This window comes from Pelodiscus sinensis, chromosome 23 (assembly GCF_049634645.1).
Source record: "Pelodiscus sinensis isolate JC-2024 chromosome 23, ASM4963464v1, whole genome shotgun sequence".
Lineage (NCBI taxonomy): Eukaryota > Metazoa > Chordata > Testudines > Trionychidae > Pelodiscus > Pelodiscus sinensis.
The window spans coordinates 3,174,037-3,186,756 of record NC_134733.1 but is presented as its reverse complement, the minus strand read 5'-3'; the positions used below and the strand labels follow the sequence as shown (position 1 = coordinate 3,186,756).

Sequence of the window (12,720 nt, the reverse complement as noted above, 5' to 3'; positions counted from 1 at the left end):
TTTTTTTTTTAATTGTATCCTTTGGTATAGATGGTTGTGACAATTTTCTTCCACTATCTGATCTGAGGAAGTGGGTCTGGCCCACGAAAGCTCATCATCTAATAAACCATCTTGTTAGTCTTTAAAGTGCTACATAGTCCTGTATTTTGTTTATGCAGATCTGGTCACCCCATCTAAAAAAAAAAAGATATATTGGGTTGGAAAAGGTACAGTAGAGGCAACTGAAATGATTAGGGATAAGGAACATCTTCCATATGAGGAGAGAGAAACAAGACTGGGACTTTTCTGCTTGGAAAAGAAACCCCTTGTGCAACGCCGCTACGCCGATTATTTTCAGGACTAGCGGCGTTGGCAAGAGGGGCAGTGCAGACAATGGCGGCTCGTTGGGTATGCAAACGAGGCTCGGCGATATTCCACGCTTAGCCTCATTTGCATATCTCTGGTGCAAGATGGCGCCAGTGTGGGCATAACCTCAGGGGGACACTTCCCCCGGCGTCCCCCCTCCCCCCCAATTAATGAGACACAAATCGGGTCAATGCAATTGCAGGCTCAGGGGCGTGGCTAGTGGGGCTCAGGGGCGTGGCTAGTAGGGCTCAGGGGCGTGGCTAATATGTCCCTAACTTTGGTTCAGAGAATAGGGTCACCATAGTTACGCCCCCCCCCCCCCACGCTGTAGCACCGTGTCCAATAGGAGCGCTCCCTGAGCTACGGGCTCGCGTGAGACGGTCTTTTGGCGGGAAGAGGAGTGGCGCGGGGCATGCTGGGACTAGAAGCAGCACAGAACGCAGCCGCGGACTACAACTCCCAGCACACTTTGCCACGCCCAGCCCCTGCTGCGCCTGCGCACTGCATCTCCCGGGCGGCCGGTCTTTTAGCCAGCGCTGGGCTCTAGTCCCGCGGCCGGGCTGTGGCCGGGGCTGGACGAACCCTTGGCGGGTCCCCCGGAGCCATGTAACTTCCCTCCGAGTGCGGGTCCGGAACCGGAACCCGGGCAGGCCATGTTGCCGGAAGGAGGCCGGTGTCCGGGTTCCGGTTCCGGTGGGTCGCCATGTCGGTGCTGGCCTCCAACCCCAACAACCCCGTGGTCTTCTTCGATGTCAGCATCGGCGGCCAGGTGGGGGCGGGGCCGCGGGGAGGGCCGGGCGGGCAAGGGGCCGCGGGGGGCAGAGGGGGCTCTGGCGGCAGGGTGGGGGGCAGAGTGAGCTCGGGGAGGGGCCCCTGGCCCCGGGGGGCAAGGTGGGGGGGGGCAGAGGGGCCCTGGCCCCGGGGGGGCAGAGGGGCCCTGGCCCCGGGGGGCAGGGTGGGGGGGGCAGAGGGGCCCTGGTCCCTGGGGGCAGGGTGGGGGGGGCAGAGGGGCCCTGGCCCGGGGGGGGCAGGGTGGGGGGGGCAGAGGGGCCCTGGCCCCGGGGGGGCAGGGTGGGGGGGCAGAGGGGCCCTGGCCCTAGACATGGGCCTGGCGCTGACACTCTTTTCCCCCCTAGGAAGTTGGCCGCATGAAGGTGGAGCTGTTCGCAGATGTTGTGCCCAAAACAGCGGAGAATTTCAGGTAGCCTGTGGCACTTTGCTCCCAGTGAGGCAGCCCAATGCCTGGGGATCGGTCATGCAGCAACTGGCTGGAGGAGGCCCCGGCTCTCTGGCCCAGCAGTGGGGCAGTCCTGCCTGGCACAGTGCCCAGGGGGTCTGAGAAGCAATTTTAATGGAGGTTGTGTCCCTTTGAGACAGCCTTATGAGCTGCAGCCTGCAGTAGATTGTGCACTGTAGGGTATCAGCCCTCCTCTTTAACATGTGCTTTGATCATCAAGGAAATTAACTGCCTTGATAATTAACTTTTACTTTTAGATCCCTTAAAGGGAAGGGACAGGGTTAAGACTCTAAAAGCCAGGTCCACACTACTGGAGGTCAGCTTAAGGTACGCAATTTTAAGTTAAGTTTTTGTTTTTTTACATAGCTGGAGTTGACGTATCTTATGCCATACTTTGGCACTGTCTTCTCAGCAGAAGGTCAACAGGAGGAATGCTCCTGTCAACTTCCCTTACTCTTCACAAGAAATAGGAGTACTGCTGCCAATGGTGGCACCCTCATTGGGGTCTTTATTAGGGATGTAATAGTATAGTCGATTAACTGATAAATAAAAGCTTATAGGTTAATGCATTCCTCCCCAGCCCCCCACCAGTAAATTTTTTAGTAGGCTGGCCAGCAGCCCGGCTCAGTCCTGGCTTGCGACGGGTCTGGGATCTACCCCTGCTGTGGCTCTGCATTTAAAGTGTATTAGGAGCTGGGTGGGCAGGCATCCTGGCTCAGTTCCGGCTCACGTTGGGTCCAGGAGCTCAGACTCCACCCTCACACAGGGGCTGCTGCTACCCTGCACTGGTGCTGAGGCAGGAGTGCGCAGTGGTAGAGCGCTCCCCAGGAGTGGCGCTGGAGTGCACTGGCTGCTGACCCCACCCCTGGGGACTGTAGAATAGTAAAGTAACTGATAAGAATTCATGAGGTTAATCGACTGTTCAGTTATACTGTATTTACTAGGGATGTTAAAATACGTTTATTTATGTAAATGTATAACCGCTGAATTTTTCAGTGGTTACACATTTACATGCTAGCAGGCAGGTATCTCTGCAGGGATGGATGTAACCATGAACAGATTTACAGAATATGGGTACACATTCACATCTTTAGTTTTTACTGAATTGAACGATGGAAGATCGACGGCTGTAGCATCTAACTGTCAGGGCGATTAAACACTGGAATAAATTGCCTAGGGAGGATTTGGAATCTCTGGAGATATTTAAGAGCAAGATGGATAGATATCTATCAGGGATGATCTAGATCAGGGCTATGTTTGTTTTCAGCCTATGATGCAGTTCGGGTTTACGTGGGGCTCAACACGTGGCTCACGGGTGGGATCCTTTGAACGTGGCCTCCACTGGGAACGTGCTTCACAATGGCGAGGCGTCTCCCAGCTGGGGTGAGCATTGAAAGATGCAAGCGGACAGTCTGGCTGGAACAGATGGGTGCAGGGTGTCAGCGTGTCTAGCCCCCAGGAAGGTGGTGCCAGGAGCACCGGGGCATTGTGTGAAAGAAGCTATTTCCATATATCAGAGGGGTAACCGTGTTAGTCTGAATCTGCAAAATCCGTTAGTCTATAAGGTGCCACAGGACTCCTCGCTGTATTTGCATATATATTTGCATATTTGTGCAACCACACTTATGTTGCGCCACTTGGCATGTGCTGTATCATTGTGGCCCTCGTGGCTTCCAAAGTTGAGTAGCCCTGATCTGGATGGTGCTTGGTCCTGCTGTGAGGGCAGATAACCTCTCAAAGTCCTTTCCAGTTCTAGTATTCTGTGATTTTTATCCCACATCAGGTCTCCTGTAATGGAAATTGCCTAGCAGATGTAGTGGCCTTACTGCCGTATCTTCCCATCACCTCCTAGGCACCAAATTCCATGCTGTCTCCTTGTGAGATTCAATCTGCAGATTGAGCAAAACTCAGCTGTACTTCAGACTGGCCAGACTTTTACTAGTTCCTAGGGAAAGAATGCCTGACCCAAGCAGTTATTCCCACATGCTCAAAAAAGAGGAGGGCTCAACCATTTGCTCCTGGGGATATATGTGCGATTCAGAAACCCTGCAGCCCACTGTGTTCATGTTTGCCCCTTCCTCCCAAAGCATCTTTGCACACAATGCACCCGAGAGATGGCAGATTACTGACTTGGCCCACTGTTGGCTGACTTCTTCATACTGGGCAGCCCAGTGCCTGAACAGGAACATGTGTAACTTCGTCCATCAGAGACCTCCACAAATTGCTGCCCAATTCTACTCCTGGCTCTTACAAGGTCTAGTATCCATCTGGGCCTTTCCTTCGCCCAGCTTCAGAAACAAACCTGGAGAGCTGAAAGTTGGGAGCACCTGCTTTGAGAGACAGTGTCATTGATTCAGTCTAGTAACATCCCTGTTCCTTTTCTGGGAAATATTCAGAGTGGGTCATAATTTCCAAATAGCCTTTCAAGTTACTCACTCACTGTTGTGGTTGTTTTTTTCTTTTCAGGCAATTTTGTACAGGTGAATTCAGGTATGTAGGGTCAATTTCTTTCTTCTCTGAAGTGGGATGTTCACAGAAGCAGGGGGAGTTATGGATCGAGAGTAAGGAATAGATGTATTTCTTCCTAACCTCCTGCCCATTATGGCCTGTTATCTATACAAGTACAAAATGAAGACTCTTGGAAAAACACTTGGTTGACGTAAAAAATATTTTTGCTGTTTGTCTGAGTGAATTGGTTACAAACTGCAATATTACCAAACATACTACCCTCCCAAGCAGTGTAAGAGGGGAAATGTCAGGGCAGCACACAAGAGCTGATCTCCTTAGCTTGGAGTTCCTGCAGGGTTTTGTTCTGTGAGGTGCAAGAAATTCTCATGTCCTTTCTTTCTCTTTCCATATAGGAAAGATGGTGTTCCAATAGGCTACAAAGGGAGCACTTTCCACAGGTAAATGTTTTTCCTTCTAATGCTTAAAACAGCTTGGTGAACCACAGGCATTCTGGAGTCCTCTTTTTAATGATGCCGTTAACTAAGAGGCACGCTGTACACTTCAAAAAGTATCAGAGGGGCAACTTTGATATTTCTTCGTCTAACTACTTCTGCTGTTAATCTCTTGGTTTCTGTTATTTCCACTCCAATTATCTGATGAAAGGGGTTTTGCCCATGAAAGCTCATGATTCTATATATTTTGGGTAGGCTCTAAGATGCCACAGAACTCCTCATTGACAAAAAAAAAATAGGAACTCTTAGGGATGTAAAATCCAATTTAATTAGTTAACTGATTAAATGTTAAGTTTAACCAATTAACTGATTAACCCCCTGGACTGAAGAGGCCACCGCAACAGCTGGGCTGGAGCAGCCTCTGTGCCATGGGCAGGGACTACTACAGCCCAGCTGCTTCCAGCCTGCACAGGGCTGGAGCAGTCCACAGAAGGCCGTTTGTGGGGAGCTGCTCTCGGGTAACATTTGAGTGATGCTTACCATTCACATCCCTAGTAGCTCTCAATTTGTTTTCCTTCTGTAACTGATGTCTTGCACCTACAGTTTGGGTGACTTTGTCCACTGCATTCCTTGTTAGCCCTTCTGTTATACTTATAGGCTGTGTCTAGACTGCATCCCTTTTCCGTAAAAGGGATGCAAATTAGACACATCGCAGTTGCAAATGAAGCGGGGATTTAAATCCCCCCCGCTTCATTTGCATAAAAATGGCTGCCGCTTTTTTCTGGCTCGGAGCTTTGCCGGAAAAAAGCACCCGTCTAGATGCGGATCTTTCGGAAAATAAGAGGGATAAGGGATCTTTCGGAAAAGGCTTTATTTTCCGAAAGATCCGTGTCTAGACGGGTGCTTTTTTCCGGCAAAGCTCTGAGCCGGAAAAAAGCGGCAGCCATTTTTATGCAAATGAAGCGAGGAGGATTTAAATCCCCGCTTCATTTGCAATTGCAATGTGTCTAATTTGCATCCCTTTTATGGAAAAGGGATGCAGTCTAGACAGCCATAGAGAGAAACTGCAGCCTCCTAGGTGCCTTTGAACCTGTATACAGGCAGTTACCTTTTCCTTTCTCTGCCTCGTTTAAGCTCAGGGTTCATTTCTCTTTGAGTGCATCATCAGATCGAAAGGTCAAGGATTTCAATTCATTTTAGCTTAAACTGTGGAAATTCTTTATTGTTTTATTACAAAATGTATGGGTTTGCAAATCCTGATGAATTTTAACTGTTGTGGGGAATATCTCTGTTTTTCACTGACACATTAGGATTCTCAGGAAGTTTTTGCAGAGGGATGTAACTATGTTTTTTATTACTTCTTTAGGGTCATTAAGGATTTCATGATCCAGGGAGGTGACTTTGTAAATGTAGGTACTCTGTTGTTTTCCTTTCGTAAAGGAAGTGGTGTGAGGAAAATAACTTATGAGAAAATAACTACTTGAGAAGTTTCATTGGTATTTTTTTGCTCTCTGCACTGGAATGAATTGGAACGCACTAAGAAACGGATATCTGGGGACTGGGAACAATGTTTCCCCTGAAGCAACTGGAACAGCATTACCTACATTGTCATGTATTTCTGAGTTGCAAACATTCCCTTTCCTTGGGTGAAAAATACCAGGCTCTTCTGCTGCAGTGATCACCCTTCTGAAAAGCACAGTTCCCATGGCCTGCTGGCTGTGCCTCTAACCATGAGACAGTTCATTCCACACAACACCAACATTCTCCAACAACTTTTCTGGGGAGTGTTTGGTCTGCCAGTTGGGAGCTGGATTGGACATTCATGTTGTCAAAAGCAAGTGCTATTTTTCTGCACTACCAGATTATGTAGTGTTTCATAACTTACATTTCAAGTTGGTAAAGAAAAATGGTAATTGGCTGTGTGCAGAGAGCAACTGTGTTTAGGAAACAGTGCTCCTATTTAGGGTGGCTGAGTTTAATGGGTTTTCCCCTAATGAACTCTCTCAGACTGAAAAGGTCATTTCTGCTTGAAATTGCTATTTTTTTTCTTTCACTTTGAATTCTGAGTTGGCAAAATAAAAACAGCTGGCTTTTCAAAACAAATAAAATAAAAATGCTTATGCTTTTAAAATGATTGGTGAGCACTCTCACAAAACTTGTTACAGGAAGCTTGGTTTAGCCAGGTATTTTTGTTTAAAGTCAGGTTCTTGTGAATGATCTACTAAAATGCACAGGGACATCTGACAACTTCTAGTAGAAGCTTAACCAAAATTACAAGCAACGTATTATTACTATTAATTGTGAGAAAAAATTGTTTATTACATTAGGTCAGGAACTGAGAGCAGTATTGCTGGACCTAGTATTAGAACAATCAGTTTTAGAACAATAGCTGGCCCCTTTCTTGAAGATCTTGTCTAAGCAGACAAGATAAACAGTGACAGGATAGAATGTACAGGGCAGAATAAACAGCGTGAAAACTGTTTGGTGTGATTTAGCGAGGCAGGGGCTAATCTAAACAGAAAGACAACAGGGAGAAAGAGGAGGAGGTTGGGGCAAACACCAGTCAGAACTGGTGGAAATATACATCCATTTCTGGAAGGCCCTACTTACACTGCTTCTGCAGCTGTTCTGCCGATTTTGACCTCAGGCAGCTTTGTTTTGCCTCACTGTTTTTTTTCCTGCAAGCCTAAGCCACACGGTTAAAGACGGGGTATGCCCGTCTAAAGACTAGAACTGCATGGGTTCTAGTGCCTCAGAGGGGGTCTTCCCTGCACAGTTCTGATTTTTGGGTGGTCCTGAGGAAGCAATCCTTCAAGAAGTAATCCTTCACCTGTTAGACATCATGGAAGTTCTAAATGCCTTTGTAAGAGTCCCTTCTCTCCCCTCTCCTGTTTCCGTAAGAACAGCCATACTAGGTCAGGCCAAAGGTACATCTAGCCCAGTATCCTTTTTTCCAGTAGTGGCCAGAGAAAATGAACAGAACAGGGAATCATCACATGATCCCTCTCTTGTCATCCGTTTCCAGCCTCTGATGAACAGTGTAGGGATGCCATTCCTACCCATCCTGGCTAATAGCCATTGATGGACCTAACCAATTGTGCACTGCATGGAAAAAAAACCCTTCCTTTTGTTTGTTTTAAACCTGCTACCTATTCATTTTGTTTGGTGACCCCTAGTCCATTGCCTCTGGAATGTCTGCTGAGTCCAAAATTAGTCTTTTTCTAACATCCATGACCTCTAAGTCCCCTCCTACCTCTCACTTGACACCACCTCTGTCATTGCTGTATGATGAGGCTGAATCTTAGTTGCTGTTAGAACACAGACTCCTAGTTTTCTGATTCTAAAATGTTCAGATGTGTTAACAAGAATGTTACAATTGAAAACTAGTTTTCAACTGGAAATGTGTCCTGAACTGGAACTCCAATTTAAGAGTGGTTTTGTTTGGGAATGTTAAATGCACGCTATAGAAGGCATACTTGTACTGAGACTGAATGCCTGCCACCCTTCTCTTTATGCAGGGAGATGGCACTGGAGTAGCTAGTATATACCGGGGTCCCTTTGCAGATGAAAACTTCAAACTCAGACATTCTGCCCCTGGGCTGTTATCTATGGTAAGTATAAGACAACAAAGGAGTAGGACTAGAATGGCTTTGTGCTCCCTTGTGGAGACTTGTAGCTTCTTTTCTAGCTTGCAAAGTCTCCTACTTTTCCTAAAATGTCTGAAAAAAGCCTCATTGAGGGCCAGGTTCTGCTCCTCTGTTTAGTTCAGTAACTAGCTGTTTCAGAGGCTGGTACCCCAGTAGCAGACAGTTGTGCTGGAACATGACTGGGCAGAAACCCAGATATTGTGATTCTGAAGCTGCAGAATCTGTTGCAGAATTCTTTTTCCGCGTTAATCTAAATAACTTGTTTCTGGGCCACAGGGGTCTGCTGCAGATAGGGGCTCGTCTGGCTGGACTGGAGTAGCCTCTGCCAGGGAGGTGGGGATGGAGACTGTTCTAGCCCAGACTGCTCACTGCCCCTTTAATTGGTTAACTAAATGGGATTTTACATCCCTGCTACACAGTTGCCTAAATTTTCAGCTTCACTTGTGACAATTTCTGCAAAGCAGTAAGTGTAATCAATACAAAGGATGTGCCCTTCCCCCAGGAGCACAGTGTGATAAGGAACTCAGCTTGGTGTGAGCTGGCCCCAGTACTCTTTCAGAGCCACAGAAACTCTCTGCAATGTATCTGAATCTGATCGGTCAGATGGGCTGTTATTGCTCAGCAGGAGCTCGGAGGCCATAGTCCTGATCATAGCTCAAGACATGTCTTTTTTTTCTTTGCTCTGCATACCATGGAGCTAGTATTAACTTTGGAAAATAGCCCAGGAGGATTACTTTCCTCCTGCTTTGGGCACCTCTGTCTTCTAACTACCACTGGCTTGAGGTGTTTTGTTTTTGCATTTTCAATCAGGCAAACAGTGGCCCAAGTTCTAATGGTTGTCAGTTTTTCATCACATGCTCCAAATGTGACTGGCTGGATGGAAAGCATGTTGTATTTGGTGAGTAACTGCAACACAGAGTCATCTGTATTTGACAATCTGAGACTACAGAAAAGGTGAATATAAAACTGCTATTAATAAATATTCTCTTCCCCTGACAGGCAAAATCATTGATGGGCTCCTTGTCATGAGAAAAATTGAAGTAAGTTTAGTTCCTCATCCTGTTCAGGAATGTGCATGCCAGATACACATGTGCAGCAGTAATCCGGGCTTCGTGCTCCCTTCCTGTCCACGTGCAGTGTAATGGTGGAACAGTAGTGAGCAGGAACTCCTTGCTAGGACTGGACTTCCTGCACAGGGAGGCCATCATGCAGCTTTGCCTTAGCAAGATGCAGGGAGTTTTGTGTCATGCGGTTGGAGTAGCCGGTCAGTGACTGGAAAAGCTTGTTTAGATGGGTTAGGTTATGGTGCAGAGAGTCCTTTCTGGAAACTTGTTTGATTAACAAGTTAAGAACAGGAATGTAAAGGAGATGGGTTCTGTGGTATTACGAGGTAATGTGAAGTTGATTAGATTTCAGCTGAATAATTCAGGGAATTTATCAACACCTTCTAATAATATTAAATAAGGTTTCTGAAGGGTTTCCAGGTGATGTAGCTATACACATCTGTGCATTGACCAGTGAATTCTATATTTAGAATGGAGTGTTAGACAAACATCCTGGGTCTGTTAATATTCTCTTTTAAAGTGTTGGGGTACCACAATGTTGGATGACTCACTAAACAGAGCACCTAGTGGCGGTCTGCTTTCTGACTGGGTGCTTGTGTGCAAGTAGTGGGCCCCAGAGCTGAGCCAGGGATAGTGTGTGAATGCTAGAAATAGAGAATCCAAAGGGGAAAGGAGTACAGAGCTGAGAACAGCTCTACTTAAAGTATCATGCGAAGGTCTTATGCAGGGAATCACGCTACACAATTCTTTATTGCTAGCCCTCTTTTAATAAAACCACTGCAGAGGTGAATTTTGTTTACACTTTCTGTATGTCCAATGGAAAATGTTAACTGACTCTGATCACCTTGTCTGACTGCCGTAAGTTGGAAGTGTTGCTAACACAGAAAAGAGCCACTATGACTGGAAACTAGAAGGCGACTCCTCTTGCAGCATTTCCCACCAGAAGTACTTTAATAAACAAAAGGAGGACAACTGTGTGCCTGTTTTGTAGGCTGCCCAAACACAACTGTGGTGGGCAGAGGAGAAAGGAATTAAGTGACACAGTCAGAGATCACGGGCCCTAGTTCAGGCTGATGTGTGAGTTCCGAGGATGTACTTTGGGTATCCTTACGGAATAGCTCCCTCTTCTGTACAAATGGGGGGTACTTTTCTTTTTGATATGATAATTAGTGTCATTTTAAAGATGGAAACCAAAGAAATCTCAAGTGACATATTGCGTCTCATTGCAAGTTCCATTTATCTCTGCTGCTTCTGTCTTTGTTCCCCTTTTGTGAGTTCAGAGTCTCCCATGGCTCTGTAGTAAAGAAGCAGTTTGCAGGGTTTATATAAGGGTCCAAGGACATTGCTGCAAAAGAGAAGAAATGAAAGAGCCCCTCAAAATAGCTTCTGATTCCTAGTGACTTGCTGTGACTTTATACCATGTAACTGTGTGCGTGTGTGTTTTTTTGTTTTGTTTTTTTTTGGTCCTCCAGAATGTACCTACTGGTCCAAATAACAAACCCAAACTACCAGTGGTCATCTCGCAGTGTGGTGAAATGTAGAGCAATGGACTCAGAAATCTTGGTAGGTCTGTCAGTCTTCTTCATTGTGGCTGAGAAACTACCTGCTGAGAGGTGATGATGATTGGAACCCACCTGTCACTGCCTCGAAGTTCTGTTTGCTATTTGCCGTTCTCACAGCTTGTGGAAAGTTTCATTTTCTGGGGGAGTTGCAAGTAACCCTAAAAGCTCAAGAAAATAACTGTTGGAAGAATAGAGGATTCTGTAATAGCTTTGGCACTGTCCTTCCTGGGGCCATATGTGTTGTGAAGCTGAAGCACTTGATGTCTGGATGGGGAGAGATCTTGTAAGCCCCTGCAAGTCAGTGGGCTTGTCACATGGTACATCCTCTCTTCTGACAACAGAAGGCGCCGTTTTCCTGGTCCTTGGTCAGGTGTTTCTAGCATTTCTATGCTCCTGGCCACCTTGGCTTGCTCATGTAGTCATTGCTACTTAAGGTCATAGACTGTGCCAGAGACCTTGTATTAAAAAGCATAGCTCTCCTTCTGAGTCATCCAGCTGCTTCATCAGGCAAAAAGCTTTTCAACACACATGCGCAGAAATGTCAGTCTGCAACTTGATTTTAAAATACATTTGCCAAACGTTCGATTTTGTTATCCCGTTAGCCACTGATTTTCAGGTTTTTACAAGCAGATAGTGGATGGAGGCAGTACATACCATTCCTCTCCACTCCTGACATCTGCAAGTTGAACCAAACTGCTTTCTGACAACTAGATAACTCCAAGTCATTCCCAAAATAGCTACATGGAGACACCCCTCCCTGTCAGAAGGGCGGTTTGAGATCCATAGTGCTTAGCAGGCATTTAGGACCTGATCCTGGAATTTGTTGAGTGCCCTTAGAGGAGGCATTCAATGCTTATCAGGATTGGGCCCTCAGTACATGAAGCCTCCAACTGTGGTGGGTAAGTAATATCACCACTATGTGCTGCCTCCTCTCCCCAGTTCACAGTTGCTGTTAGCTGGGTAGTCCTGAGAAGATAGCAAACAGTGAAATTGTTAATAATGTAGATTTGAAATTGCCATCTTTAAGTTTCAGCTCCCTCACTGGGCTGATGAATGGAGCACTGTCAGAGGCAGGGCATTATGTTGCTTGCAGACTTCGGCAGGTGTGTACACTCTGCTCCCAGTTTTCAAAGCTTCCCTGGTGGCTGGGAGCATAATTATTTTTAAATGAAAACTGAGATTTTGCTGGAGAATCCATGGCCACTGAACTGTGGCATTCCCACGTCCCTGATGGTCTAACAGATACAGTTAGACATCATGGCTTGCTGGGTATCAGTGACAGCAATGTAACTCGGAGCAAGAGATGGGGTTAGGAGTGACGAATTTCTTAGCTGTTTCTGTTCCATCCCTTCAGCTGCTGTGGGGGCTGAGCCAGTGGTGAAGACAGCATGCCCAGATGGTCTGCATTCTGACATGGCTGATGCTATTACTGATCTTCTTTCTCCTCCCACTTCCAGATAGTCCCTGGTCCCTGGTCTCTGTGCTGCTGGCACGTCTTCAGAAGCTTCTGACATTCAGGATGTACAGTTTTAAAAAAAAAAAACAATTTTTTTAGTGTAAATCATTGTGTTAAATGTCTGGGCAGTGTTGTCCAGTTAGAATATTTCAGGCTGGATTCTTGGACCGGTGTACTTTTGGGGTTTTTTTCTTTTGTTTTTGCAGATGAATATACTTTGAATTTTGAATAAAAGGTAAACATATCTAATCTGTCTGCTCTCTGATTATTTTGCTGGGTAATATGTGTGATAATTTTTCCATAATCACAATCTCATGGGTTTTTTAAACAAGTTCTCTATGGTTTGGCTATTTTTATTTTTCCAATGAGAAGCTAATGACAGCTATGAGGAGAGTTTAATTGATTTTTGTGTTTGACTCTTTCCACTAGGAAACCCCAGAAGGCTTACCAAGGGATCATTTGGTCATAAATATCAAACAATTTGTGATATTTGGTTACTGCTTGCATCC

The 12,720-nt window shown here is 46.2% G+C and overlaps 1 protein-coding gene across 3 annotated transcripts; it reads left to right on the top strand.

Moving 5' to 3' along the window:
* Positions 1–797: 797 nt before the first annotated feature.
* On the top strand, positions 798–12,460 carry PPIH (peptidylprolyl isomerase H). 3 transcript variants are annotated; one of them, XM_075906221.1, is made up of 10 exons: positions 798–1,114; positions 1,482–1,546; positions 4,049–4,072; positions 4,444–4,488; positions 5,849–5,891; positions 8,001–8,093; positions 8,940–9,027; positions 9,129–9,169; positions 10,666–10,756; positions 12,110–12,460. In XM_075906221.1, exons 1-9 carry the CDS (start codon positions 1,049–1,051, stop codon positions 10,732–10,734), a joined length of 534 nt encoding a protein of 177 aa, XP_075762336.1. In that variant the 5' UTR covers positions 798–1,048; the 3' UTR covers positions 10,735–10,756; positions 12,110–12,460. The 3 variants fall into 3 exon arrangements, with proteins under 3 accessions (XP_075762336.1, XP_075762334.1, XP_075762333.1); XM_075906219.1 differs by having other exon boundaries at positions 799–1,114; positions 12,213–12,460; XM_075906218.1 differs by having other exon boundaries at positions 800–1,114; positions 10,666–10,760; positions 12,217–12,460.
* The last annotated feature ends 260 nt before the right edge of the window (positions 12,461–12,720 follow it).